The 26,891-nt window shown below is 43.8% G+C and overlaps 1 protein-coding gene across 2 annotated transcripts in view; it reads right to left on the reverse strand.

Moving 5' to 3' along the window:
• Positions 1-392: 392 nt before the first annotated feature.
• The window catches only part of LOC107111864 (dynein light chain roadblock-type 2), a 139,537-nt gene continuing 113,038 nt past the window's right edge, over positions 393-26,891 (reverse strand). For both annotated transcript variants that reach the window (XM_015412911.1, XM_015412912.1), the window contains exons 2-5: positions 16,499-16,729; positions 12,343-12,418; positions 5,828-5,995; positions 393-593 (exon numbers count right to left, since the gene is read on the reverse strand). In XM_015412911.1, the coding sequence (XP_015268397.1) occupies positions 550-593; positions 5,828-5,995; positions 12,343-12,418; positions 16,499-16,501 (291 nt within the window). In that variant the 5' untranslated portion in view covers positions 16,502-16,729 and the 3' untranslated portion in view covers positions 393-549. The remainder of the gene's footprint in view (positions 594-5,827; positions 5,996-12,342; positions 12,419-16,498; positions 16,730-26,891) is intronic.

Here is a 26,891-nt window from a genome sequence, read left to right on the forward strand (position 1 = left end):
CTGGGGCTTGTCCGCTAGCAGCCCTCTAGGGCAGGTGGCCCACCAAGAAATTCCCCTCTAAGTTCAATGGTCAGTCCACCCCTGGAGGTGTCCAGCACATGTTTCATTCTCTCATGGATCTCAGTTGGATAAAACCTCTTCAGATGACTTACAACCATTATTTAATTCTGTACCCCCCCCCACATGTGCTACTGTACATGGGAATTGCAATGGGAATTAAGTTTCTCTGAGATTGTTCTAGCTTTGATCTAGGTCCAAATATTCTAAAAATTAACCCTTAGTTCTACCACCCAGAGAAGCCCCAATCAATTGAACACACACTTAAAGAACATAGGTTTATTATCCTTTAAGCATTTAGGCATCAAATGTTTTCATTAGTCAGATTGGGGGGGGGGGGCAGTTGCACACATGAGAGAAGTTTCACTTTTAAAAGCTCACCATAAGTTTCCACAGAAGCTTCTTAGTGAAATGTTTTGATACTCTGTTACTGATAAGTGAGTGCTGTTTTCAAAGCTGTAGTGCCAGGCCCTGTGAACTGGAACATCCAATTTATTCACATGGATTCTGGATAACGATGAGAAGATATTCCTTATCTGCAGGAAAAGGTATTTAAAAATTACAGTTGTGATAAATGCTGAGAATCTGTCCACCTTCAGTTATTCCTTACTGTCACATTTTATTTTTTTATTTGAAAAGTTTCAATTTTTTTATTTGAAAAGGTTCAGTATTCAGAATCAGCATTCTGGTGTCTGCCAGTATGTACCCTTCTTATGAAACTGTTGATTACTACAATGGCAATTTGAGCAGTGGAACAGTCTGCCGTGGGAGGTGGTGGATGCTCCTTCGCTGGACGTTTTCGAGCAGAGGCTGGACGACCATCTTTCGGGTATGTTGTAGGTACGTAGAGCTGTCATTCAGCTATGCTCCTGCAGAATGCAGGGGGTTGGACTAGATGACCTGCATTCTATGATTCTATATATAAGCTCTGCTGCTGTCACCACACCTTAAAAAGGATATTATAGCTTTGGGAAAAGTGCAGAAAAGGGCAACTCGAATGATAAAAGGGTTGGAACACTTTCCCTATGAGGAAAGGTTAAAGCGCTTAGGGCTCTTTAGCTTGGAGAAATGACAACTGAGGGGTGACATGATTGAGGTTTATAAGATTATGCATGGGATAGAGCAGGTAGAGAAAGAGGGACTTTTCTCCCTTTCTCACAATACAAGAACTTGTGGGCACTCAGTGAAATTGCTGAGTGGTGGGGTTAGAACAGATAAAAGGAAGTCCTTCTTCACCCAAAGAGTGATTAACACATGGAATTCACTGCCACAGGAAGCGGTGGCGGCTACAAGCATGGACGGCTTCAAAAGGGAATTAGATAAGCATATGGAGCAGAAGTCCATCAGTGGCTATTAGCCACAAGGTATAGATAGGGGCTCTGGGGCAAGTGATGCTCTGTCTTCTTGGTGCTTGGGGGGGGGGTCAACAGTGGGAGGGCTTCTAATGTCCTGGCCCCACTGCTGGACCTCCTGATGGCACTGGTATTTCTGGCCACTGTGTGACACAGAGTGTTAGAGTGTTGGGCTGGATGGGCCTTTGGCCTGATCCAACATTGGCGTCTCTTATGTTCTTATCCTCTCCTTACAATAGACAAAAATTAAACACATTGCAGCTGTAACCTACTCATGATACCTGCTTATTAGTATTATAACTGTATCAAAAGGCAAATTAGTATTATAACCACATGGGTATTATAACTGTATTAATAGGCAAATGAAAGTGCAGAAAATCTTAAAGCAAATCTGGTTCTTACAGGGATTAGTATAAAAAACCAAAATGTACCACCAACAACCTGGGTAATAGGCCAAATACATCCTGGCAGTCTGCCGCTCCTTGCCACACCGGAAGGGAGAAGAGACTGCCTCATAGGTAAGGCTGAGTAATTGAAGAGGAAAGGCACAGGCTGGACATTTGAACAAAGGGAAGCAAGTGGTTTGCATGCACATGAGATATGCCCAGTTTACTGAACTCTCTTTTCATCCCCTCTCTTCTCTTTGGCCACTTCTGGAAGCATCCAGAAACCCTCTTGCCCCCCACTGTGCATATCAGGAGCCACCTTTGTTACTGAGACTGAAAAGCAGGAGAGAAGAGAGGACAGGGAGGAAAGCAGAAAGAGGCCCAGCTGAGTCCTTTCTGCTCTGTTTCCTCACTCATCAGCAGCTTAAAGGCCAACAACAAAAATTACTTCAAAGAAACCAGAAGCAGAAAACCAGCCAGGAAGGCAGTGGGGTTCTTGGATGACCAAGGGGTGAAAGGATTACTAAAGGATGATAGGGAAACGGCAGAGAAACTGGATGCATTTTTGCCACTATCTTCACTGTGGAAGATGAGAGGTGCTTGCCCACTACAGAACCACAAATTTCAGGAGGGGTGTTGAACTCCATCTGGAAGATGATAAAGAGAATGGAGCGGGTGCAGAAGAGAACAACAAAGATGAGCAGGGGCCTGGAGACCAAGCCCTATGAGGAAAAACTGAGGGACTTGGGAATGTTTAGTCTGGAGAAGAGGAAGTTGAGGGGGGACATGATTGCTCTCTTTAAGTATTTGAAGAGCTGTCACTTAGAGGAGGGCGGGGAGCTGTTCCTGTTGGCAGCAGAGGATAGAACTCACAATAATGAATTTAAATTAAGGGCAGAAAGGTACCAGCTGGATATTACGAAAACCTTTTTACAGTAAGAGTTGTTCAACAGTAGAATCAGCTATGTAGGGCGGTGGTGAGCTCCCCCTCACTGGCAGTCCTCAAGCAGCGGCTGGACAAACACTTGTCAGGGACGCTCTAGGGCGGCTGATCCTGCATTGAGCAGGGGGTTGGACTAGATGGCCTGTATGACCCCTTCCAACTCTGTGATTCTATGAATCTGTGACCTGAGTTGTATTGAGGTGACAAGAGAGGAGTTCCTACAACTGATGAACAAATTAAAAACTGACAAATCATCAGGCCCAGATGACATACATCCAAGAGTTCTGAAAGAACTCAAATGTGAAGATTTCCTGACAAAAATCTGCAATCTGTTACTAAAATCTGCCTCCATTCCTAAGGACTGAAATTTATTTATTTATTTATTTCAATTTATATCCCACCTTTCTGGTGCAGCACTGGCTCAAGGCGGCTTACACAGTTAAAACACAATAAAACCAATAAATACAGTAAAAATTCACAGTTAAAAGACAATTACATAAGGTGCTAATATATACAGATGGCGGCGATATATGGATATCTATACATAGTCCGATGAGGAAAGGTCATATCCAGTGTAGTAATATAAGGCTGTGGCCTGCTCAGTTTCCGATGGTTCGTTCGCTCAAATTACGATGGTTCATTCGTCAGTGGTGGCTCCTAATCGATGAAAGGTAGCTAATGTAACCCCCATCTTTAATGTAACCCCCATCTTCCAAAGGAGATCTGGGAAATTACAGGCCAGTCTGTCTAACACTGATACCAGCTAAATTGGTGGAATCTGTTATTAAAGATAGAATTAATAGGCACATTGATGAACAAAAGCTATTGAAGACAAATTAGCATGTATTCCAAAAGGGAAGATCTTGTCTCACTAACCTGTTAGAGTTCTTTTTTTTGGGGGGGTGAACAAACATGTGTACAAGGGTGACCTAGTAGATGTTGTTTACCTAGACTTCCAGAAAGCTTTTTATAAAGTTCCTCATCAAAGGCTCCTAAGTAAACTCAGCAGTCATTAGATAAAAGTCCTCTTGTGGATTAAAAACAGCGAGTATAAATGGGCAGTTTTCACAGTGAAGGGTGGTAAGCAGTGGGGTACACCAGGGCTCGGTACTAGGTCCAATACTTTTTAACTTGTTCATTAATGTTTTGGAGTTGGGAGTAAGCAGTGAAGTGGCTAAGTTTGCAGATGATACTAAGTTGTTCAGGGTGGTGAGAACCAGGGAGGACTGTGAGGCACTCCAGAAGGATCTTTAAAGGCTAGGTGAGTAAGTGTCAATGTGGCAAATGAAGTTCAACTTAGCCAAGTGCGAAGTGATGCACATTGGAGCAAAAAATCCTCACTATAAATATACATTGATGGAGTCTGAACTGGCGGTAATTGACAAGGAGAGAGATCTTGGAATTGTGGTAGATAACGCACTGAAGATGTTGACTCAGTGTGCAACTGCAATAAAAAAGGAAAATGCTATGCTGGGGATGATTAGGAAGGGGATTGAAAACCAGCCAGTATCATAATGCCTCTGTATAAATTTATGGTGCAGTCTCATTTGGAATACTGCATATCGTTTTGGTCACCATACCGAAAAGAAAATATTATAGCATTGGAAAAGATGCAGAAAAGGGCAACTAAATTGATTAAAGGGATGGAACACACTCCCTATGAGGAAAGGTTAAAGAGGTTAGGGCTTTTTAGCTTGGAGAAATGACAATTGAGGGGTAACAGAGGCTTACAAAATTATTCATGGGATAGAGAAGGTAGACAAAGAAGTACTTTTCTCTCTTTCTCATGGACACTCAATGAAATTAATGGGCACACAATGAAATTAATAAGCAGTAGGCTTAGAACAGATAAAAGGAAGTACTTCTTCACCCAAAGAGTAATTAACACATGGAATTCACTGCCACAGGAAATGGTGGCAGCTATAAGCATAGACAGCCTCAAGAGGAGATTGGAGGAACATATGGAGCTGAGGTCCATCAGTGGCTATTAGCCACGAAGTATAGATGGAACACTATGTTTGGGCCAGTGATGCTCTGTATTCTTGATGCTTAGGGGGCAACAGTGGAAGGGTTTCTGGAATTCTGGCCCCACTGATGGACCTCATCAAGGGCACTTGGGTTTTGGACACTGTATGACAGTGTTGGACTGGATGGGCCACTGGCCCAATCCAACATGGCTTCTCTTACATTTTCCCTTGCCAGCATCCCACACCCTTTGTATAAAGCCCCTCCTCCGCCCCCACTCCCCTTTATTGTTTATTTGATCTATTTTGAGATTTTTATTCCACCCTCCCCAAAGCGGGCTCAGGGCAAATCACAGGAAACCGACTCTAAGATTCATTACAATAAAATCACATTAAAATAATTAAAACAACAAACATTAAAACAATAAACAATACATATCACACAGGTAGCAGCAGTTTCATATAAATCTGTTAGGATTCCTGAAAATGAAGGGTATTACTTTTGCTGGTGCAGAACTGAATCAAATGGGCCCTTTCTTTGAATTGGGAACTCCCCTTTATGTGTTCTGGGGACAAATAACGGCTTATTAAAAAACAAAAAAAGAACAGGCACCAATCAGGCTCCCAGTGTTTAACCCAACATACCCTTCGATATCAGTTTGAGCTTGTCTAAATACGCTGCCCTCCAGGCTTCCCTTCAAACTGATGGTGCATAAAAGGAGCTGACGAAAAACACGGAAAAGTGGGCGAGTCTCAGTATTATTTCTTCCCTTGGTCACTTCCTTCCTGCTCTCAAACTGAAGATTGTCTCAAGGAGCAAGAAGGGGGGCCTGATTTGCCCGAGGGTCTGTTTGCTGGGTGGGGACGGGATGAGCAAGCGGCTGCATCAGCCATGCAAATCCAGCTGCCAGTGACAGCCTGCTCTGCCCCACTACAGACAAATCCTGCAGCAAATCCATTTAAAACAATTAAAAGGTCTAGGGGAAGAACATACCCCCCCGAGCTGTTTTCTCCGTAACTGAAATTCTATTAGATGGACATTTTGCAACAATTATTAAAAAGAACTCCAAGCCACTCGCACGGCAGTCTCTGTAGTAGGTTTCTCAGGAAGAAAAGAGTTATTACCTGGAGCTACCATGATTTCGTGTTTCTTTGATCTAATCCTTAGAAAGGTTAGATCATTCTGGGGATCAATATCTCTCACTGTGCTCTTCGCCTTCATTGTGAGCTGGTGAAGGAGCCCTGCATACTGGACTGTAGTGGAGTTGTCAAGAGTTGTTCTGATGGGGATTCCTGAAAATGAAGGGTATTACTTTTGCTGGTGCAGAACTGAACAGCACAAAGTCAAATTAAGCACGAAGATACAACAGCATACAATAAACTTTGCACACGATCCATCCCAGCTCATGTGCAGAAGGGATCCATACTGAATCCTTCCCAGCTTCTTTTCAGATGAGTGTGCTGGTGCCATGCTGGGTACCCTGCACTGCCCAACAGCACACCTAATGAACTGAGGATCTCCTGTATCTCACATGAAGTTATCTAGCAGCCTGCTCATCTCCAAGCCTTTGGCATACAGGCTACTGTGAGCATCTGATCACTTCCTACAATACCAACCTGGCTGGCCTTTGGCTTGTACCAATTGGTAAGGGAGCAAAAGAAGGTCAGCCAGGAACACGAGAGAACGTTGAACATCTGAGGATTCCCCTTCACTACCCCTAAAGGGGAACAGTCAATCCAAAAATAAGGAACCAGAGGACTATAAAAATTCATACGACCCTTAAACCTGGCAGCATGGAGGCCCAGAGCAGGTGCAAGTCATCCTGTTGGCCATTCACAGCTTCCCTTTGTGGGTGTGTCTGTCTCTCTGTGTTATGTGCTGCCCAGCTGCTTCCAACTTAAGGTGATCCTATGAATTTATGATCTCCAAAATGTCTGATCATTAAAAGCCTTGCTCAGAGCAGTGACTCACAAAAGCTAATACCCTGCCACAAATTTTGTTAGTCTTTAAGGTGCTACTGGACTCTTGCTCTTTTCTACAGCCTTGCTCAGGGCTTGCAAAAGGAAGGCTGTGGCTGCCTTTATTGAGTTAATCCACCTCATGTTGGGCCTTTCTCTTTTCCTGCTGCCTTCAACTTTTCCCAGCATTACTGTTTTTTCCATAGACTCTCATTTTCTCATGATGTGACCAAATAAAAATAATAATGCTTTCGATTTATTGATCGCTCTTTCCCACATACCTGCGGGCTCAGAGCGATTTACAGCTACTCTTGAGACAGTTGGACTAACAATATTTGTGGGGATAGGGAAGACAAACATACAGCAATAATTACACACACATTGCAGCTAGCCAGGCTTCATCTGCGGGCTGGGTCAGGATGATACTCTCTGAGAGCAGCTAATCAGAATCAGAAGACAAGTGCTTTCTCCAGTTCACACACCACCATCAGACTATTTAGCTGGTAGACAGTACTCCAACAGCTGGATGAGTTGGGGGAGCCATGAAGATCATAGGGGGAGGCAACATCACTCCAGTTTCAACCATGGAGCACAGGCAAGGTAAAAATAACCCTTTGCATGTTGTACTTGCAAAACATCCTGCTGTGATTTCGATGGGTTCCCTACTGCTTATAATAGTAAAGGTAAAGGTTTCCGTTGCTCGAAAGCCAGTTGAATCTGACTCTTGGGATGCGGTGCTCATCTCCATTTCCAAGGCGAAGAGCCAGCACTGTCCAAAGACATTTTCATGGTCATGTGGTCAGCATGACTAGATACCGATGTGTATGGAATGCTGTTACTTTCCCACCGAAGCAGTACCTATTTATCTACTTGCAATGAATAGGAGAAACAGATTATGATGATAATATATTGCATAGTCTCCTGTTTTCTTCATTTACCAAATATTCAGGTGCAAATCTTAAGAGATGCAAGGATGCCAGAGAAAATGCCCCAGAATCCTCTGCAATATCTGCAATATCCACCCCAACACAAACCCAGTGGTAGCTGCACAGAGGTTCTTCAGCAGATAATGAAGTGTTAAAAAATGCAGCATGTTTGAAAACCATTGTCATGGAGAAAAAACAGAAACTACTAGTGACCAAAGACAGGAAGATAGCTTAAATCCCATTGAATTCAATGAGATTTGTGAGCCGGTAAAGGAAGCCTGCATTGAATTACCAGTTTAAACAGGTAAGTACTTGAATTCAATGAGATTTAAGTGACAAATCAGAACATGATTTCAGTTACAGATGTAAGAGCAGCCGTGCTAGTTCACACCAATGGTCCATGTAATCCAGCATCCTGTTTTACACAACAACCAATTATTTATTATTTATTTATAAGTATTTTTACCCCGCCCTACCCCGCAAGCGGGCTCAGGGCGGCTTACAAGGGGCATAAGCCCATACATAAAACCAGTAAAACCATAACTTTTATAACAACAGTACAATTCAACAATAAACAATAAAGTGCTTCAGTTTGGCAAGATGGTCTTAGTTGTTCTTATGATGCTCCAGTTGTTCTTATGATGCTCAGTTTGGCAAGATGGTCTTAGTTGTTCTTATGATGCTCCAGAGCATCATTCTTAGTTGTTCTTAGATGCTCCAGAGGTTGCAGGCAGGGGACAAAGGCCAAAGCCCACCCCCATTATTGACTCCCCCCAGCACTACCTTCAGAGGGTTTCTGTCTATGAACATGGAGATTCCATTGGGTCTTCGTGGCTAGTAGACCTCTTCTGCACAAACGTCTAATCTTTTAAAGCCCTCTCTACATTCCACGGCAATAAATTTCACAAGCTGATTATTCTCTGAATGCTCACTGAAGAATTCACAGCATAAGAACAAAGCAACTGTTCTGAGCTGATACCCAAGTCCACTGATCTGATCCTGATGCTTAAAGCAGAAAAAGAAAAAGCCCATTTCTGGAGCAGGGAAGGAAGGGGGTGGTATTGGTAGAGATTCCTTCCTGGTAGTCTCATGAAATTTTGGTTGTTTGGACAGCTGAGCATGTTGCTACTAAAAGGATGAAAAGGCTTGGGCACTCAAGTGTCATGTGCGAGATCATTACAGTAATCACATGTTGGATGAAAGCCCAGCTTCCTTGAAGCAAAACAGTATTTGGCCACTAGTTTCAGAAAAAAGAGAAGAGTTTGACCCGCTGTGCTGAAACAGCAAAGGCGTCTTCAAATGCGAATCTGAAGGCCAGGCCAAGGCCTGCCTGCTCTCGGCTCACATTAACGGACCAGTCTTTCGATAAAGCCTAAAAATAAACGGCTGGCAGGAGCGGTTCCTGGAGATTAAAAGGACTGGGTTCTTTCGCTTTGAGATCAAACTGCAAATTGGAAGTGAGAAACCACTTAAGCTTTCAGGCAGGGCTTTTGCATGGGTGAAAGACAGCTTCAATCTGGGAAAGGTTTCAGTTTAAACAGGTAAGACTGCCAGATGCAACAGACCACATCCTTCACTACAATTAACCCAACTGGCAAGCTATTTTAGTTCAAGACCTCGCTGTTACACAATTGCCTCAGGAATTTCTATTGCCTTTTCAGTCCTTCCAATGAGACTTGAACAGTAGTAAACACTTGGAGAAGGGAGGTGGCGGGGGGGGGGGATAAGTCCAAATTAAAAAGGTTTGTCTGAGGATTGAAGATGTGGATTGCTTGACCTGTGGTGGAAATATGCAGCCTGTGTTGCTGTGCTGCCCTTTTCTCTCCCTGCATTTTCCCATAGTTTATTGTAGGCACCTGGCGGGGGATTGGGGGGCAGGGTTGCCAATCCAGGTTGGGAAGCTCCTGGAGATTTGGAGATTGAGCCTGGGGAGGACAGAGATCTCGATGGAGTACAATGCCATAGAATCCAACCTGCAAAGCACTTATTTTCTCCAGGGGAACTGATCTCTGTAGTCCAAATATGAGCTGCCATTCCAGGGGATCCCCAGGTCCCACCTGGAGGCTGGCATCCCTAGTTTATGGTATTATTACAAATTAGAAAATCATAACATTTTCTAAACTTGTAAAATGAGAATGTGCCTTGACCTGGTTAGCCTAGGCTAGCCTGTTCTTGTCAGATCTTGGAAACTAAGAAGGGCCAGCCCTGGTTAGTAATTGGATGGAAGGCCACCAAAAAAGCCCGTGGTTACTATGCAGAGGCAGACAATGGCAAACTACCTCTGAATGTCTCTTGCCTTGAAAATACACCATAAATCAGGTGTGACTTGAGGGCAAAAAAAAGAAGAGAAAAAAGATGCGAACTTGCCAAGATGCCAGAATGTCCTTGTTTCCAGGTCATGATATTTTCTATGCATGTATATGGAGAGTTAGAAAAAGCCTGTTTCGAGTGTAACATAAAAGACTGCAAGATAAAGAGTGTGACAGGGTCAATGCAGTTCACCAGCAGTGGTTTGCCATACTCACGAAAAGGGAATGGACTTTACCTGGCTATTGTTTAGAGGGTAACGTAAGCAAATAAAAAAGAAGAAAAGGGTCCCTTATTGTTAGTTACAGGCCAGAGGTTTAAGAGAGCTAGTGGCTAGAGAATGGGACAAACCCAGCTTTTTCCTGTTCCATTTTCAGCCTCATTTCCTCATCTGTAACACCAGAGGAGCATGTACACGGCTATTGGGAGGGCAAATGGAAGAAAGGCTGTAATAGACACTTTGGAAGAAGGGCTCTTAAATGATGAGCTGCCATCCCGTGACCTCAGTATGGTTTTCCAGTTTAGAACCCAAAAGCCTATCCATAGCTGGGATGTATCAGTTGATGGAACGATTTCCATCAGAAAAGCATGACTTTCTGAGATATCCTAAAGCACAAAATGACCCCACCCCAAAGCCGCTCCTGCAGGTTAGGAGAGCCTCAGGAGCTTCTTAGCCTGGAAGAAGGCTTCAAACCGCAGTGCTGAGTGGAGAGGAAGGATCCATGCCACTGCATCCACATTTGGAAGGCAGCTCTTGGAAGAAGCTCCTTGTAGGATGGTTGGATCCCCCCCAGTGCTCCTCACCCCAAATCGGGTCTCTCTTGTAACCTGCAACCATGAGAGATTTTGCTAAAAGAAATCCACTCTGGAAGGTGCTTCTTGTTCCTGTGGTTCCCTTCTGCTTTAATCTGGCCCTTCTCCTTTGCCATGGAATTGCCCTCTCTCACAAATCCGTAGTAGGATTATTAAATTCGGTGTTAAGACAGTATATGAGGGGAGCGGTGGCAAAGTGGGTATATCCCACTGCCTTAACATCTGAACTGTGTCAGTTCAAGCCCCGCGCTGGTGTGAGCAGCCAGCCTGTTGTCCCCAGCTCATCGTCCACCCAGCGATTCGAAAGCTCCGGCGAGTAGATAAAATGGGAACCGCTCCTTAGCGAGGGCGGGCACGCCAATCTTCCTTCTGGGAGGCCATTAGCTGACGGTTGAACGTCGATGGTCACGGCTTGTAAAGGCAAAAACAGCTTGCCGGCTACAGATAGAACTCCTGCAACGGACGTTCCGGCCAGGCGGTGGCAGTGTGGTGACAGACATACGGGTCCTGGAGCCTGAGCAGCAAGCAGCCATGCCGGAAAACGACGAAGCCAGCCAGAAGACGTTCTACACCGGGGCAGTATCGGTGTGTGCAGTTAAAATGAATATATATGTTGTCTTCCCTATCCCCTACAAACATTGTTAGTCCCTTGTCTATATTTGAGTAACTGTACATCGCTTTGAGCCCACTGGGGAAAGTGATTAATAAATGGAAAGTAATAATAAATGGAAAGTATATATTTGAATTAAGTCTGGATTTAAATTTTAAAACTCTTACAACCAAATGAACAACCAAAAAATGAACAACCAAAAAAAATCAGCCTGCTTTTCTCCAGTCTGCTTATTGGCCCCCTGTAGCACCTGGGGAGACGTATCTCCCATGTTCCCACATGCCTTTTAGGGCCTACAAATAGCTCTGCCAGATCAGGACAGTGGTCCATATAATCCAGCATATGGTTTCATACAACAGGAAACAGGGCAACAAGCAAGGCACAGAGGAGATGACGTGTACCCAGATTCTTCCTCCTCCTCCTTCAGTCAACCTCTTTGCTCCAGCCCAACCTGTCCACCGGCTTCAGATTGTCTCTATTTTGGAGGGGAGCCCTGTGAATCATCTAGATTGCCTGGTCCAAAATGGGACATCATCCTTGCCTTGGCAACATGATCCTTCCTGCAACCCACTTGGTGACCTGAGATGCTTTAGTCGGCTTTGTTGTGGCAAACCATGGGGTGTCCCTTGGCTCCCCTGCAATGACAATAGCCTTCCCTTTAACCAGATATTCCTGGAGGCTTCCACAATTACCACAGTTGTCCCTGGTTCATGGTCTTCTGCACTCAGTCCTTGGGGGTGAGGGTGGATAGACCTACATCTAGCTAACATGTGATGAACACTCATCTTTATCTTAATTAACATGATACAAGATTTTTGTTACATTCGCCATTCCAATTTCCAGCTTAACCTATCCAGACATCCAAATTAATTATCTAGGCTTACCGGACCTTGAAAGAACGCTTACATTTCCCCCTTGATTTTGCCTTCTTTTCGAGTGACTGCAAATATGAAATAAAAATCCCAAATCCTTTTGTAAGAAGAACAGACCATGAGTTTGGAACATGTATCAAAGGGGATCTTTACCTTCCGCGTTGACGACAATTGTTCCAATAACTCCTTTATGAGCTTGAATCCTCTTTAAAGTTTCCTCTACCTCTGCCTGAAAATGAAATGAAACCAGACAAAGTACAGAATATGAACACAATCCTGTGGCTGCTCAGCAGCAGAACCTGCATTTCTAACAGCATAATAACATAATGTTGGGATCTCTACCTTCTCCTGAGCACCTGAAGCTGCTTTATACTGAATCCAACCGTTGGTCCATCATAGTCAGTATCGTTTACTCAGATTGGCAGTGGCTCTCCAGGGTCTCTGGCTGAGGTCCGTCACATCACCTACTTACTTGGTCTTTCAAACTCTACCTTCTCCTGAGCACCTGAAGCTGCTTTATACTGAATCCAACCGTTGGTCCATCATAGTCAGTATCGTTTACTCAGATTGGCAGTGGCTCTCCAGGGTCTCAGGCTGAGGTCCGTCACATCACCTACTTACCTGGTCTTTCAAATGGAGATGCTGGGGATTGAACCTGGGACTTTCTGCATGCCAAGCATATGTTCTGCCACTGAGCCACAGCTCCTCCCTTCATAAAAACATGGCCTCTACCTCCAGAATGTCAAGCTTTGCTTTTGTTAGCCACCAAACAACAGCAGAGGAAAACCTGTGGAGAATGCATCGGTTCTTCCAACGAGAATCTTGGGGTGTGTGTGTTATACAAGAGCATCTAGGGCTATGCAAGCACTCTGCAATCCTTGTGGAAAGGAGAGGTTTGGCAAAAATAGGAAATATCAGGTGGCAGAACATGTTCTTAACAGAGCAGAATGAACATCAAGTTGTGTTAAAAAGTACATGAAGCATACTTCTGATGCAATTGCCCACTGAGTCCCTCCACAACACTTCCCACAGATACTGCTTTGCGACAGTTGCCTATTGCTGATGCTTTTTCTCTGGTGATGGCCTTCCTGCAACCACAGAGCTGTGCTTATGGGGGGGGGGGAGGCTAATAGCCTATGTAGGTGTCCAACAGGAGAAACTCCTTAAAATCCCAGCTAAACTCATCCTCTCAAGAAAGTGCTAGCATTCTTACATAAAAAACCCTTCTGTCTAACTTGCAATGCACACAAACAGTAGCAGGAGCAACACAGCAATAAGCAGTTCTTAAGATACGGGAGACAGCAGTCCACTTCAAGTTTTTTTGTTTTTGAGTATTGCTATGGGCTGTCATGCCACATGGCTCCCATTCACAACTTTTTGTGATGCCGATTCTCAACTGACAAAGAAGCCAGGATATTTTAAAATATAATACAAGAACTACTGAAAGTTATCCATAATTCTCTTCTATCTGCATGCATTAAAAGGGCAAAAAATGCTATTTTTTACATGTAAATATTCAGAATGTATTTAGTTTTTGTGCTGCAAAAACAGCAACTACTTTCCAGGAAATTATGTTGAAAACACACCTCTAAATCCTGCAGTGATCTTCACCCATGTTTTATCTTCACCCCCTTTTGCTAGCCTGCTGTGCCCCTGTTCTCTGAACTGCACTCCACAACAGCTTTGTGCATGCCTCAATCCTACCTGACTTCACCTGCATCCCATTCCAGCCCCTTTTTATGAGTGTAAATGCCTGTCTGAAACCTCTCTCTTCTTCACCTTAGTGTCCTATCCTTTCCTGTCCTTTGTGTGTCTACTTTTATAACATTTAAACCCAAGGACAGTGTGCATGTCTTTACTGGCAGACCTTTAATGTTCATTGTAAAGCATTTCCAAGCAACCCACAGTCACAACATCAATAGTGCCATGACACTTATAAAATAATAAAGACTGTGGGCACATTTCTCCATTTATCTTTGCTTCCCCCCCCCTTTTGAAAGCTTCAGTTGCCTAGATGAAGCAGAGGAACTGAGAAAAGAAAAAGTCAGTCACAAATGTAGGTCACTGATATGAACTTCTGATTGAGAATCCTTAAAAAAAATCTTGGTACCATCTTGTAATCTTTACCTTTTCTGCCTGCTTGGAATTGAACCTCACGGAACAAAAAAACATAGAATCAGGTTGCCTATCTTGTTATTTTTGATGGAAGTTCCACCCTAAGCATTATATGCTTCCAAATCCACTGAAGTTAATGGGATGAGAAGGACGTAACACTGCTTAGGATGGCACATAACAGATGTACAGAAACCAGCTTTTCTGCTCAATCTCACTCAGTTCCCCTCTTCACTGTATCCCCTATTTCACATGGCTGCTGTCCACACAAGTCCCACAGTCCCCTACAGCCTTTTTGGTGGTCAAAAAAATGTCACCTCCTTCCACTTGCACTGGTGGGAAAACTACTAGAATGCAATCCAAATGTTTTGAGTAGTGCCTACACTATGATTATTTTTTCCTGGGGATTGGCCTGCTGAGTTACAACACATCTTTATTCTTATCTCTTCAGAAGTAAACCCAGTTCAAAGGGTGTTACTCCCAAGCCAAGTTTGCATGTAATTGCAGCAGAAGTCATGACCTACCTGAAAGCCACTGCCGTGTAGTGTTAGAGTGCTGGTCTAGGATCTGGGAAAGACCCAGGTTCAAATCCATACTTTGCCATGGCTGACCTTGGGCCAGTCACTCACTCTCTTTTCACAAACTCCCTCACAAGGGTGTTATTTTCTTTTTTTATTAATATCACACTTTTCTCTCTGATTGGGGACTCAAAGTGGTTTTTTCACATTGTTCCACCCCCCTTCATTTAATGCTCACAACAACCACCTTGCGAGGGAAGGTTTTGCTGAGAGTGTGTGATGGGCCAAAGGTTAGGTTGCCAACTCTGGGTTGGGGAAATTCCTGGAGATTTGGGAGATGGAGTTTGGGGAGGGTGGGGTTTGGGGAAGGGATGGACCATAATGCTACAGAGTACACCATCCAAAGTGAACATTTTCTTCAGGGGAACTGATCTCTGTTGCCTGGAGATCAGTTGCTGTTATGTACTAACAGTATAACGTGAATCACCTAATCTACCTCCTATGTTGAGCTTTGAGCCAGCCAAGGCTCCGTCAGTACTCAAAAGCTATTGGTCGCATCGAAACAGCGACCAATCACAAATGGGCTATTCTCTGAGCGGGAAGAGCTCTGATTGGTTTTTATCCTCGCAATCTGATTGGTTGTTATGTGTATAGTAGGAGTGGCTATATTAGCCCGGTAGGTTTAAAAGGAGCCTAGCTCCAATGTTTGTTGTTTTGGTTTCTGAATGTTGTTAAGTGCTTGTTCGTTACTTCTATTAAAGCTGAATCACTTGCTGAAATCACTCTCCAAGTCTTTGTTAGCACGATCTAACAGCTGCAATCCCAGGAGATCTCCATATACCACCTGAAGGTTGGCAAACCCTAGACCAAGGTCAGCTGGTGGGCTTCCATGGTTGAGTGAAGGATCTGAACCCGGTCATCCTAGTTCGTAGTCCTATACTCTTCCACACTAGCCCTTGAGAAGATGAAATGGAGGAGAGGGACACCAGCCTTGTAATTCAATTTGGGTCCCCATTGGGTAGAAAAGTGGGGTATAAATTGCTAAATGAACAAACACATACACTGACTTGTTGATTTGGGTGGGTAGCCATTCGAGTCCAGTGGCACCTCTAAGACCAACAAAGTCTAACTCAAGGTATAAGCTGTCTTGTGCAAGCACACTTTTCCAGGTATCTGAAAAAGTGTGCTTGCACACGAAAGCTTATTCCTTGAAATAAACTTTGTTGGGTCTCAAAGGTGCCACTGGACTCAAACTTTGTTCTACTGACCTATTGAGGAAGCTTCCACCGATCCCACCCACTCATTAACAAGAACAAATAGCAATATCTGAAGAAGTGTGAATGCACACAAAAGCTTATAACCAGAATTAAACTTTGTTGGTCTTAAAGGTGCCCCCTGGACTCAAACTTTGTTTTAAAAAAAACACACAAAACACCTTAATTACTCTGCATCACGTTTTCAAACCTGCCCAATGTCACACGCAACCCGCCTCCCACCTATCGCCTGCTCACCGACCCGAACCCTTTTGAAAGCCCCCGGCAGCTCTTCCTTCCGCCCCCCAAAACGCGTTTTCTTCTGGTCATGCTTGCAAACCCTCCAGAGTCACTCCTAATCTGACCCTGACTCCGAGTCCTGCTCCCTTTTGCCCCACGTAGAAAGGACGGCCGGCGCTCTCTTACCATCTCCCTGTCGAGGTCTCGCAGCAGCGGTAGCGGCGTCGGTGGTAACCAGGGACGCTCCTGGACACATCCGTTGCTATGGAGCTCCTCCCGGAACTACTGGGGTGGGGAGCCGGAAGTAGCCGGGGTTTAGGAGCCTTTTGCTGGAACGATTATTGCTTTCGGAGGCTCTTCGACTTCTTCGGGTGTTTGGTGGTTTCGTGCTTAGTCATTGCAAGCCGCGGGAATTGGCTAAAACGAAAGATAGGAAAGGAGGGATTTTTTAAAAGGCACAAGCAAGCAGTAATAGCCGCGTAGTTTTGCGATTTCGTAAAATAAAAGTAAGGACGGGTTGTTTTTTTTAACCAGTAGCAAAAAAAAATAGGGGCCAGTCTAGAGCTACCGTATTCCTTAGGAAATTATAACGAAAGGGACATTTCTTTATCGACTCGAGCAATAGTAGCTAGCCTAATTTGTATCATGGTTTTTAAAAAGATTTTAAAAGGTTTCTCTTAATAATAACAAAATAGCACCTTTGCCTTTGAATTCTCTTTTAAAAATAAAACTAGTCAGCACTAGTTTTACTCCATTCTTTAAAAAAAAAAAGTAAAAGGAAATAATGGCAAGCAGTGGTAGCCTGCCTGGTCCTATCCCTGACATTTCTAATAAGAAACAATTGGAAGAACTAGCAACCAAACCGTTTTTGCCTGTTCTTTTAAACTTAAAAGGGTGAAATTTCCTAGGAGCAAGAAAGTAGTTACCAGCTGTCTACTTCTATCCTTTTTACAACCATGTTTTCTTTTCTTTAGGAAGCAAGGTTACTAGAAAAGTATTGGGGAAGATGTTATGCTGCAAAACAAATACCAAGGGAAGAAAAAAAGGATATTGGGGCTTCCATTGGCTTCCCCCACTCTGTAGTTTACCATCATCTTAAAATGAAATGGAAGGAGGGATTTTGGTTCTGCTGCATTCCTGAATACACTTACTGGGGAATAAGTCCTATTGAACTGTGGAGGCAATTTGCTCAGAGTAAATAGGAACAGGATTGAGTTGTTCATTAAGTTAGGATCAGTGCCTGGTGGGAGAAGATCCAGTTAAGCACACTGGAACAGAGAAGCACTGGGCACTGCTGAAAATACAAGCACCAAACTTTACTGAAATATATCATTATTAGAAATAAAGAACTATTATTAGGTATAGCACCAAAAAAGCCGGTTAGGTAGTATTCCCAAGTGATTTTATTTATTTGTTTGATTACCATTAGTTTAAATTCACCTTTCTCACAAGGACTGGATTACACAGAGCGAGAGAGTGGATTCAACAAAATGGGACATTCAATTAACAATGCACTAGGATTGTGGAAGTCTGGAATCAGCCAGAACTCTAAGATAGAACTGAAACATAGCATAAGTATTACCCTGACATATTGAGCAGTGCAAAAATTACATAATAGGATCCTGCTTACAGTAAGCTGTACACAACAGTGTAGACCAGAGCCACTAAGCATTTATCCAAGTAAGTCTGTAAACCATTTTGTACAATGCAACCTATTACCTGTGCAAGAAGGTCGTTTTGAATGATTCAGTTTTGCATAGTTTGCAGAACGCCAGGAGAGTAGGAGCCTTCCTGACTTCCTCAGGCAGGCCATTCTGTAAGGTGGAAGCCACAACGGGAAAAGCATGTGTATGGACAGTAGCTGATTTTGCCCATTTGCAGGTTGGCACCTACAGAAGGCCTGGCTCAGATAAGCAAAGCTGTCATGGCAGAGAGGCGGTCCTGCAGATAAGAAGGACTAAAGCCATGGAAGGCTTTGTATGTGATATAGCCAATACCTTAAACTGAACCCAGCAACAGACGGGCAGCCAATGGAGTGTTTGCAGAATGGGAGTAAATATGCATGTTCTGTCTAGCCCTGCTAATAACCGAGCTGCGGTATTCTGCACCCCTTGGAGTTTCTAAGTTGGCAGGCATGTTTTCCCCCCTGCCTACATTCCCATCAGGTGAGGAAAGGATTGGATGGTGGATCTTCGAGTGCCTTTGGGGGAGACTCTGGGGACAGGAAAACGTGTTCTTTAGGACTGACAAGAATTCTAATACATATCCCCCCCCCCCAATATATTGTAAGTATAGGCTAACTCCCCATTGTCTGGATGCTGTTCTCTTCAAAAACAAGTATTTATATTGTGAGATTAATTGTAAATAAATTAAATAATTGTATATTATCCTTTACAAGCATTCTTTACTACACCCCTCCCACCTTCTGACTAGGATAAAAGGCCTCGGAGATCTTTATTTCTACTCCCACTTGTGTCTGACGAAGGGAGCGCTGACTTTCAAAAGCTGATACCCCAAAACTCTTGTTGGTCTCTTCTGGACTTGAATCTAACTGTTCTACTGCAGACCAACATGGCTATCCTCTGAAACGATATGTTCTTAAGATTATTTTAATGGTCAGTGTCCATGCGTCATTTTGGACCTTCCCTCTCACCAAGGAGACCTGGGTAGTATAGATGGCTCTTGCTCCTCCCTCCAGTTTTGCTCATTACAACACTCTTGTGATGGGGGATAGTTTTAGAGAGAGTGACTGGGCTCATGGCCACCTCTGTCCATGACAAGTGATACTAAAGATAACGTCTTCCAGTGACCTTTGTCAGCATCCTGCTGTTGCTTTACTAACATGCTTCTTCAATACAGGACAGACTAGCGGGGTGTGCTAATACAGTTTACATGTGGCAAAGAATTTTGCAGCTCCTAATTCTATGTGTGCAGGGAGTGCTCCTCAGACCAGGATTCCTTAGTGAGAACAGGGGTGTTAATGAGCAGACAAGTGCCCCTGTCTTTACTAGTGGAGGTTTACTGAGGGGAGGAGTTTACTAGTGAAGGTTTAGTGGAAGTTTACTGGTGTGGGGGACAAAAGAGTGTCTCTAAACTAAACAACTGGATTTCCACATCTCTAAGCAGCCTGATAGCCTAGCCTAGCCCAATCTCATCAGAGCCTGGAAGCTAAGCAGAGTCAGCCCAGGTTAGTACTTGGATGGGAGACCCCCAAAGAAGTCCAGTGTTGCTATGGCTCACAATTATTATTATGCCCTGTCATTTACGTCTACGCTACACTCTGCTGTCATTTACATCTATGCTACCAATCCCGTTCAGTGACTCTCCTTTCTCTCGGTTCTGCTATTTCCCTCCAGAATTGCCTTTATTTGGATTAGTTTTTTTGTTACTGACAAACTATAATTGTGTATATTATGGTGCTTAAAATCAGGGTGGCTGAAAGAAAGAGAAAGCTTTCCCAGCCTCTGTGCTAAGGAAAGGTGGGGGTACAGGTGCGGAACGTCACTGCAGGTAATTATGAATACAGGGGGGGGAAAATCTGGACACACACGACCCAATCAGTTAAACAAGTATAAAGCCAACAGTCGTGATAGTCTGACCCACAATCAAACAGTCATAAGACTTATAAAGAATGCTGTTTATGTATTGCAATCTAAAGCACTACAACATGATACACAACTCAATAGAAAATCCTTGAACCAAGGTACATAATCACATAATCAACGTCGTCTCCGGATTACAATCCTTGAACCAAGATACATAATCAACGTCATCTCTGGATTACATAACAACGTTTCAAAAAATTGATCTTCTTCAGGAGATATTATAGTGGTGCCAAAGCTCTCAGTTTCCGACGCCCGGGATCCAGTAGAAACATAGCAGCATATTTTGAGCCTGAATGTTAATTGAGATCAGCGTCATATCTGAATTTAATATTCTTAAGACTTGTTGTCTAACATTTATGAAACTCAGAGCTTTGGCACCACTATAATATCTCCTGAAGAAGATCCATTTTTTGAAGCGTTGTTATGTAATCCGGAGACAACGTTGATTATGTACCTTGGTTCAAGGATTTTCTATTGAGTAATTATGAATACAGGACATAGCAATCATATTGGATTGATTAACCTGGAACTTTTTTTTTTTTAAGAAACATACAGCAAATATGTGGAAAAGTAGAGTTTGTAGAAAATCTTTTGGAACACAGCAGTATCTCTTTGGCTGCAGAATCCACATTGAATGGAAGAAAGGGAAACGTGCTTTTAAATGATTTTTTTAAAATGATGAAATGGAGTGTGATCTTGATGGGGCAACTATTTTTTGCCTCAACCATTTTAAAAAATTCTTCACAAAACGTATTATTTCTTTGTTTAATGTGCTTCACTCCATTTATCAGACAAAAGTCAGCTCTGACTTGACAACCAAAAATCAGAACCCCCACATTATTTCCCTCACCTTTACCTCAATTCAGCAAGATCTCTTCTCTCTTGAACATGAAGCTACCTTATACTGAATCAGGCCACAGGTCCATCAAGGTCAGTATTGTCCACTTGAGCTGTCAGTAGCTCTCCAGAGTCTTAGGTAGAGGTCTTTTATATCATATGCTGCCTGGTCCTTTATAACTGGAGATGCTGAGGATTGAATCTGGGACCTTCTGCGGTCAAAGCAGAGGCTCTTCCACTGAGCCAAACCCCTCTTCTCAAACTCTTTTCCCACTCTCATTTTCCAGTGCACTGTAGCTGTTTGGGTGGGATCAGGTTGACCCCTCTTTCAATCCCCACTCAGCTGTGAAGCTCACTGGGGTCCTTGAGACAATCTTAGTCTACCTCGCAGGGTTGCAGCAAAGAAAAAAATGGCCAGGGTAGACTTCCGTATGCTGCCCTGAAGCACTGACTCTCTCTGAGATGCAAATAACTGATCATCCAAAGGGCGAATTATTTTTTTAAAGAAGAGGCTCTTCCACTGAGCCAAACCCCTCTTCTCAAACTCTTTTCCCACTCTCATTTTCCAGTGCACTGTAGCTGTTTGGGTGGGATCAGGTTGACCCCTCTTTCAATCCCCACTCAGCTGTGAAGCTCACTGGGGTCCTTGAGACAGTCTTAGTCTACCTTGCAGGGTTGCAGCAAAGAAAAAAAATGGCCAGGGTAGACTTCTGTATGCTGCCCTGAGGCACTGACTCTCTCTGAAATGCAAATAACTGATCATCCAAAGGGCGAATTATTTTTTTAAAGAAGCTTTTTAATCCACAAATGAATTTGGCTTAAATCTGCTGTCTTAAATTAAGTCACATTTGAACTGAAGTTGGCTTTGAATGCTCGTCATCAGCATTTGTTGGAAGGCTGCAGTGGGTAAAATTTGCTGGCGAAAGAAATCAATGTGCTGAATATTTATGGTGAAGAGATTGGTAATTTATATAGAAGGGACCCAAAGGAGATGCTTGCTGTTGTTGGAGGTGGGCTGGCAGGGAGGCATGAAAGCTTTACTTCCACAAAATCTGCTATATTCTGCTTTCTGTCTGGCAGAATGGATTCTTATACTCCTCTCCTTCCCAACCTGTAGTCTTTTGTTGTATATACTGTAGTCCCAAAAAGTGGCTGGATTTGTTTATGGCAAGTAAAATTTCCCTTCCTCACCTCTAGAATGGGGACAGAGTTTGCCTCATCCCTTAGAATGGGGTGCCCAGTCTTGTTAAGCCTGTGGCCACCTTTGGAATTCTGAAAGAGAATGCCCGACACAGCCACAAAATGGCTGCCGCATCTTACCCTCAGACACAGTGAAGGTTCTTGTGCTGTGTGATGGCAGCTTCTACCAAAGCAACATTTTTTTAAAAAAAATCTGCACAGCTAAACAAATCTCCAATAGCTGATCAGAACCCTTGCTGGGCAAAAGCCACACTTTCTAAAAACACTTGGTGGATGCCAGGGAAGGTATTGATTGGCACTGTGGTACCCACAGACACTGTGTTGGAGACCCTTGACTTATGAAGACAGGGCAGCAAAAAGCAACTTCTAGCTGAGCTTTTAAAGAGACTTGTCTCTGTTGCTAGGGTAGGAAGAAATGAAGCACTGGAGGGGACTTGAGCCTTTGAAGGAATCCGTTCCCTCCATCCCATGCCAAATGCAGACCTGTAGTGGTTAAGTGCGCGGACTCTAATCTGGGAGAGCCGGGTTTGATTCCCCACTCCTCCACTTGCACCTGGCTGGATGACCTTGGGCAAGCCGTAGTTCTGATAAGAGCCATTCTTGAAAAAGAGCACAAAGTCCTTCACTTCCAATACTATCCCTCTCTTAATTATGCAGTGTTGGCATGAGTGGGTCACCTTGGGTCCAAATTGGGCATGGGGGTTAGAAAATGGCTAGAAAATGGAGCCCCAGATTCATGAGATGTGAAGCAACAGTGGAAAGGGACACAAGAGAAGAACTCCAATGAGATTTCAACTGGAGAAAAGTGCTAGCTTTCTATGCCATGGCAAAGTTCCTCACCTGTTAAGCAGGCTCCCTTCCATCAGAGCTCCCACAAAACCCATGCCTTCATCTTTTAGAGCTCAAACGAACCTCAAAAGCAAATATACAATTTAAAAAGCCCTAGAAAACATGTATAAAAACCAGAAAGTTAAAATACTTCAACCGGTCATATATCCAACAACGATTTCTATTTCTGTTTCATATATGACACAGAAACCCCCCCTTTAATTATGACATATATGAGAAAATAATCAAACATATTTCAACTTCATCAGTGATCAGAATTGTACATAATAGTTTCATGGGGATCAACATTAAAACAAAGACAGAGTAAGTATGAAACTAGGCCCGTCTTGTACAATATAGGTCCCAGTCACATGTGCCGGAAAATGTGTGTGTGGGGGAAGCAAAGCTATTTGTGCAGTGGTAATTTGACTTGCTGCTGCGCGACCCAACACAACAGTGGGTGAAGTGGGTGTTATTCCTTGCAGTCGGCTTCTGGTGTGCTTCATCCAGGAACCAGTGACACGATTGGAGTGCGCCGGAGTGATCACACCGCCAACTCCGTCCTCAGCCCGTCGCAATCTTGTTTGATAGTGGACTTTCCATGGCTGTTTTTTACTCCACTTCTTTTGCTGACTGCTACGGGTTGCCGACAGGAGCATGACGCTGGCCAGATGTGTGCGTTTGATTGCGCCAATAAAATCCGGCCGGCATTTGTGAATATCCCACAGTAAATTCTGCGTGTGATCGGGGCCATAATATAGTAGTAAACCTTATCCAGAGAACTTTGAGGTATAATATCAATAAAAGATATAAACTCAGCAACAAAAAACCCACCTGTATAAAATCCAGCCCTCGCTCCATGCAACATACAAAGCATAACTCCATGGATTTATCACTAAGAAGGTGGCCACGTTTCTCCACTCTGCTTTAAAGCTGCGCCAAAGGATCCTAGAGACATAGTATTTTTATAGATGTAATCTGCTCTTAAATTGTACAACCTAGAGACAGTATTTTTATAGGTGTGTTTTTAATCTGCTCTTAAATTGTATAATCTGTATCGACAATTTATGTCAATAAAGAACTTGAACTTGAAAGATACCAGACTTTTAAAACAGATATCTTCAAATATGCTTTTTGCTCAGGATGCTGTTGTTACCTAATGTGTGCCACTGAGGTCAGAGTACAGTAATTCTGATAAATGATGCCAAAATACAATTGAAGCAATGAACATTTACATTGGTGCTAGTTGAACAAGATTTGCTCAGAGATTTGGGGGAACAACAGATTCTAAAAGGAAGGTTGTTTGAGGTGTGCAAACAAGTCAGGTGATTCACTGTGTAGGGTATAAAGCCAAAGAGAGTCCCAGGTTACCTCTCTTGTTCTTCAGGGCTGACAAGTGTGATAATGTAACATTGGCTGGACAACAATCAATGGAATGACATAGACTTCTCCACCCATAAATACCCATTGCTTTGGGTGTTGTTTAGATCCTTCCTCATACAGCAGAGGCCTTTGCTTCTCCCAGAAGTGCTGATTTATTAGTTTTATGGTTTCCTTGAAGAGGAATTGAGAGAAGCAGAAGTGATACTGCAAATTGTATAATTCTCCATAGTTCATTAAGAAGGAGCTATCTCACTGGTAAGAATACATGAAAGCAGGAAATACCTTGTTGGAGTAAAGCCAAAATACTGTTGGGAAGGTCACAAAAGTACAGTGGGAGATGGTTGTCTCTCACTGATTGTATTCAACATCGAGCAATCTGAATATGGAGGCTCTGTATTGACCTACCCTGGTTTTCATCTTGAGTTATCCATATCCTCATGGAAGATAACCCACCATGAACCTTACCTATCCAGTTTTAAGCCAGCCCCAAATTTATTATGACACTGAATTTATGTACAGATCGTGTCGATATATGCTTCATTTTGTTTGACCAACTCCTACTGCCAAGGTAATCTTTTAATTAAAAAAACATAAAATTTACTGTTTTGGGGACAGGACACAGTTGATCAAATGAAATATTAGAACCAATGAAAACAGAGTACCAAGTAGAATAATAATATCAGTTAAGCACTAAAAATCCATGCGAGAGAGAGAGGTTAAGATGCGGAACTGCAGACTGGAAGGTCCATGGTTCGGCAGTTCGAGACCCTAGTGCCACGTGACGGAGTGAGCTCCCATCTCTGCCCCCAGCTTCTGCCAACCTAGCAGTTCGAAAGCAAGACATTGCAAGTAGACAAATAGGTACCGCTTTGGTGGGAAGGTAACAGCGTTCAGTGCGCCTCGGCGTTTAGTCATGCCAGCCACATGACCACAGAAACATCTTTGGACAGCGCTGACTCTTTGGCTTGGAAACAGAGATGAGCACAATCCCCTACAGTCAGATTCAACTAGCTTTCAAGCAAGGAAAACCTCTACATTTACCTTTTATGAACAGCTAATAAAGAATAGCTTTCTGCATCTCCTATGGTAGGCCACGCCATCAAATGAGGTAATTTGTACCCATTCATTCAGTGCAGCCAGGTGCTTCTCAACTAACTTTCTATCTATGTCAACCAGCAACCCAGATGCTGTGACTTGCCTACTACCATCTATAGATGAGCCTGTTGTCTTCTTCAGGGAAAAAAACTGAGGCAAAATAGGCACTGAGCCTTTCTGCTTTCTCTCTGTCTTCTGTCAGAGTTTCTCCATTTTAACACAACAGTGGGCCTATCACCTCTTTTATCTTGCATTTGCTCCTCACATATCTGAAGAAGAGTTTCTTGTTGTAGCAAGCCTCCCTGGTCAGCTTTAGCTCACTGTGAGCTTTGGCCTCTCTGATGGCTGCCCTACAGTGCCTAGCAACCCACAGATACTCTTCTTTAGAAGTATGTCCTTGCCTCAGTTTCTTGAACATTCCTTTTTCTCCCTTAGCACATCACACCATTCTCTGTTCATCCACATTGACTTCTTGGATCCCCTACCATGTTTTCACCATGGCGAAGACATGAGCCCTAAATCTGACTTCACAGACTAATGTTAGAGGGTACTAGAGGGTCTAAGCTGGTGTGTGGTTTCATATGGGGGAAGACAGTCCTTCAGGTATATTGGACATGGTGACAGGTCATAGTTTCATTGGAGGACCTGAAATGTTTTGTAAAGTAGTTTGGTTTTAGAGTATACTGGTTTTGGAAAAGCGAGTCCATCCCAGGCTCAAATCTCAGATCAGCAATCTTGGGTAAACTTTTGTCTTTCAGCATAACTTAATTTACTTCATGGTTATGAGGTTATGAGGCTCTATGAGGGAAGAATGCTTGAATGCGGTGTGCCCCAGGGCGCGGTGCTCTCCCCAATGTTGTTTAACATCTATATACGCCCCCTTGTTCAGATTGTCCGGAGGTATAGGCTAGGGTGTCATCAATATGCAGATGACACCCAGCTCTATCTGATGTTGGGCGGCCGGTCAGACTCCAGCCCAGAAGATCTGAACAAGGCTTTGCAAGCCATGGCTGGGTGGCTCAGACTGAGTCGGCTGAAACTGAACCTAGCGAAGACGGAGGTCCTGTGCCTGAGTCGGGATGGTCCGGGGTTGGGGATTCCTCTCCCGACCTTCGGTGGGGTGCCTTTGGTGCCAGCGCCGGAGGTTAGGAGTCCGGGAGTGCTCCTGGATTCCTCCCTAACTATGGAGGCCCAGGTAGTAGCCACTGCCAGGTCGGCAGTTGGTTCCCTTCCTCGACCATGATGACCTGGCTACAGTGATCCATGCGACAGTCATCTCAAGATTAGACTACTGTAACACTCTCTATATGGGGCTGCCTTTGTTGCAAATCCAGGAGCTGCAGCTAGTGCAGAATGCTGCGACCAGGCTGTTATTGGGCCTCCCTAGATGGGAGCACATCCGGCCTGTGCTGAAAGCGCTGCACTGGCTGCCAATAGCGTACCGGGTTCACTTCAAAGTGCTGGTTCTTACCTTTAAAGCCCTATATGGCTAGGGTCCAACATACCTGAGGGACTGCCTTTCCCTGTATATACCCCAAAGAGCTCTATGGTCTGGGGCACAACATCGCTTAGTGATCCCAGGCCCCAGGGAGGCCCTGCTTGCTGCAACCAGGGCCAGGGCCTACTCAGTG

Source organism: Gekko japonicus, unplaced genomic scaffold, assembly GCF_001447785.1.
Source record: "Gekko japonicus isolate JY-2015 unplaced genomic scaffold, Gekko_japonicus_V1.1 scaffold1583, whole genome shotgun sequence".
Lineage (NCBI taxonomy): Eukaryota > Metazoa > Chordata > Lepidosauria > Squamata > Gekkonidae > Gekko > Gekko japonicus.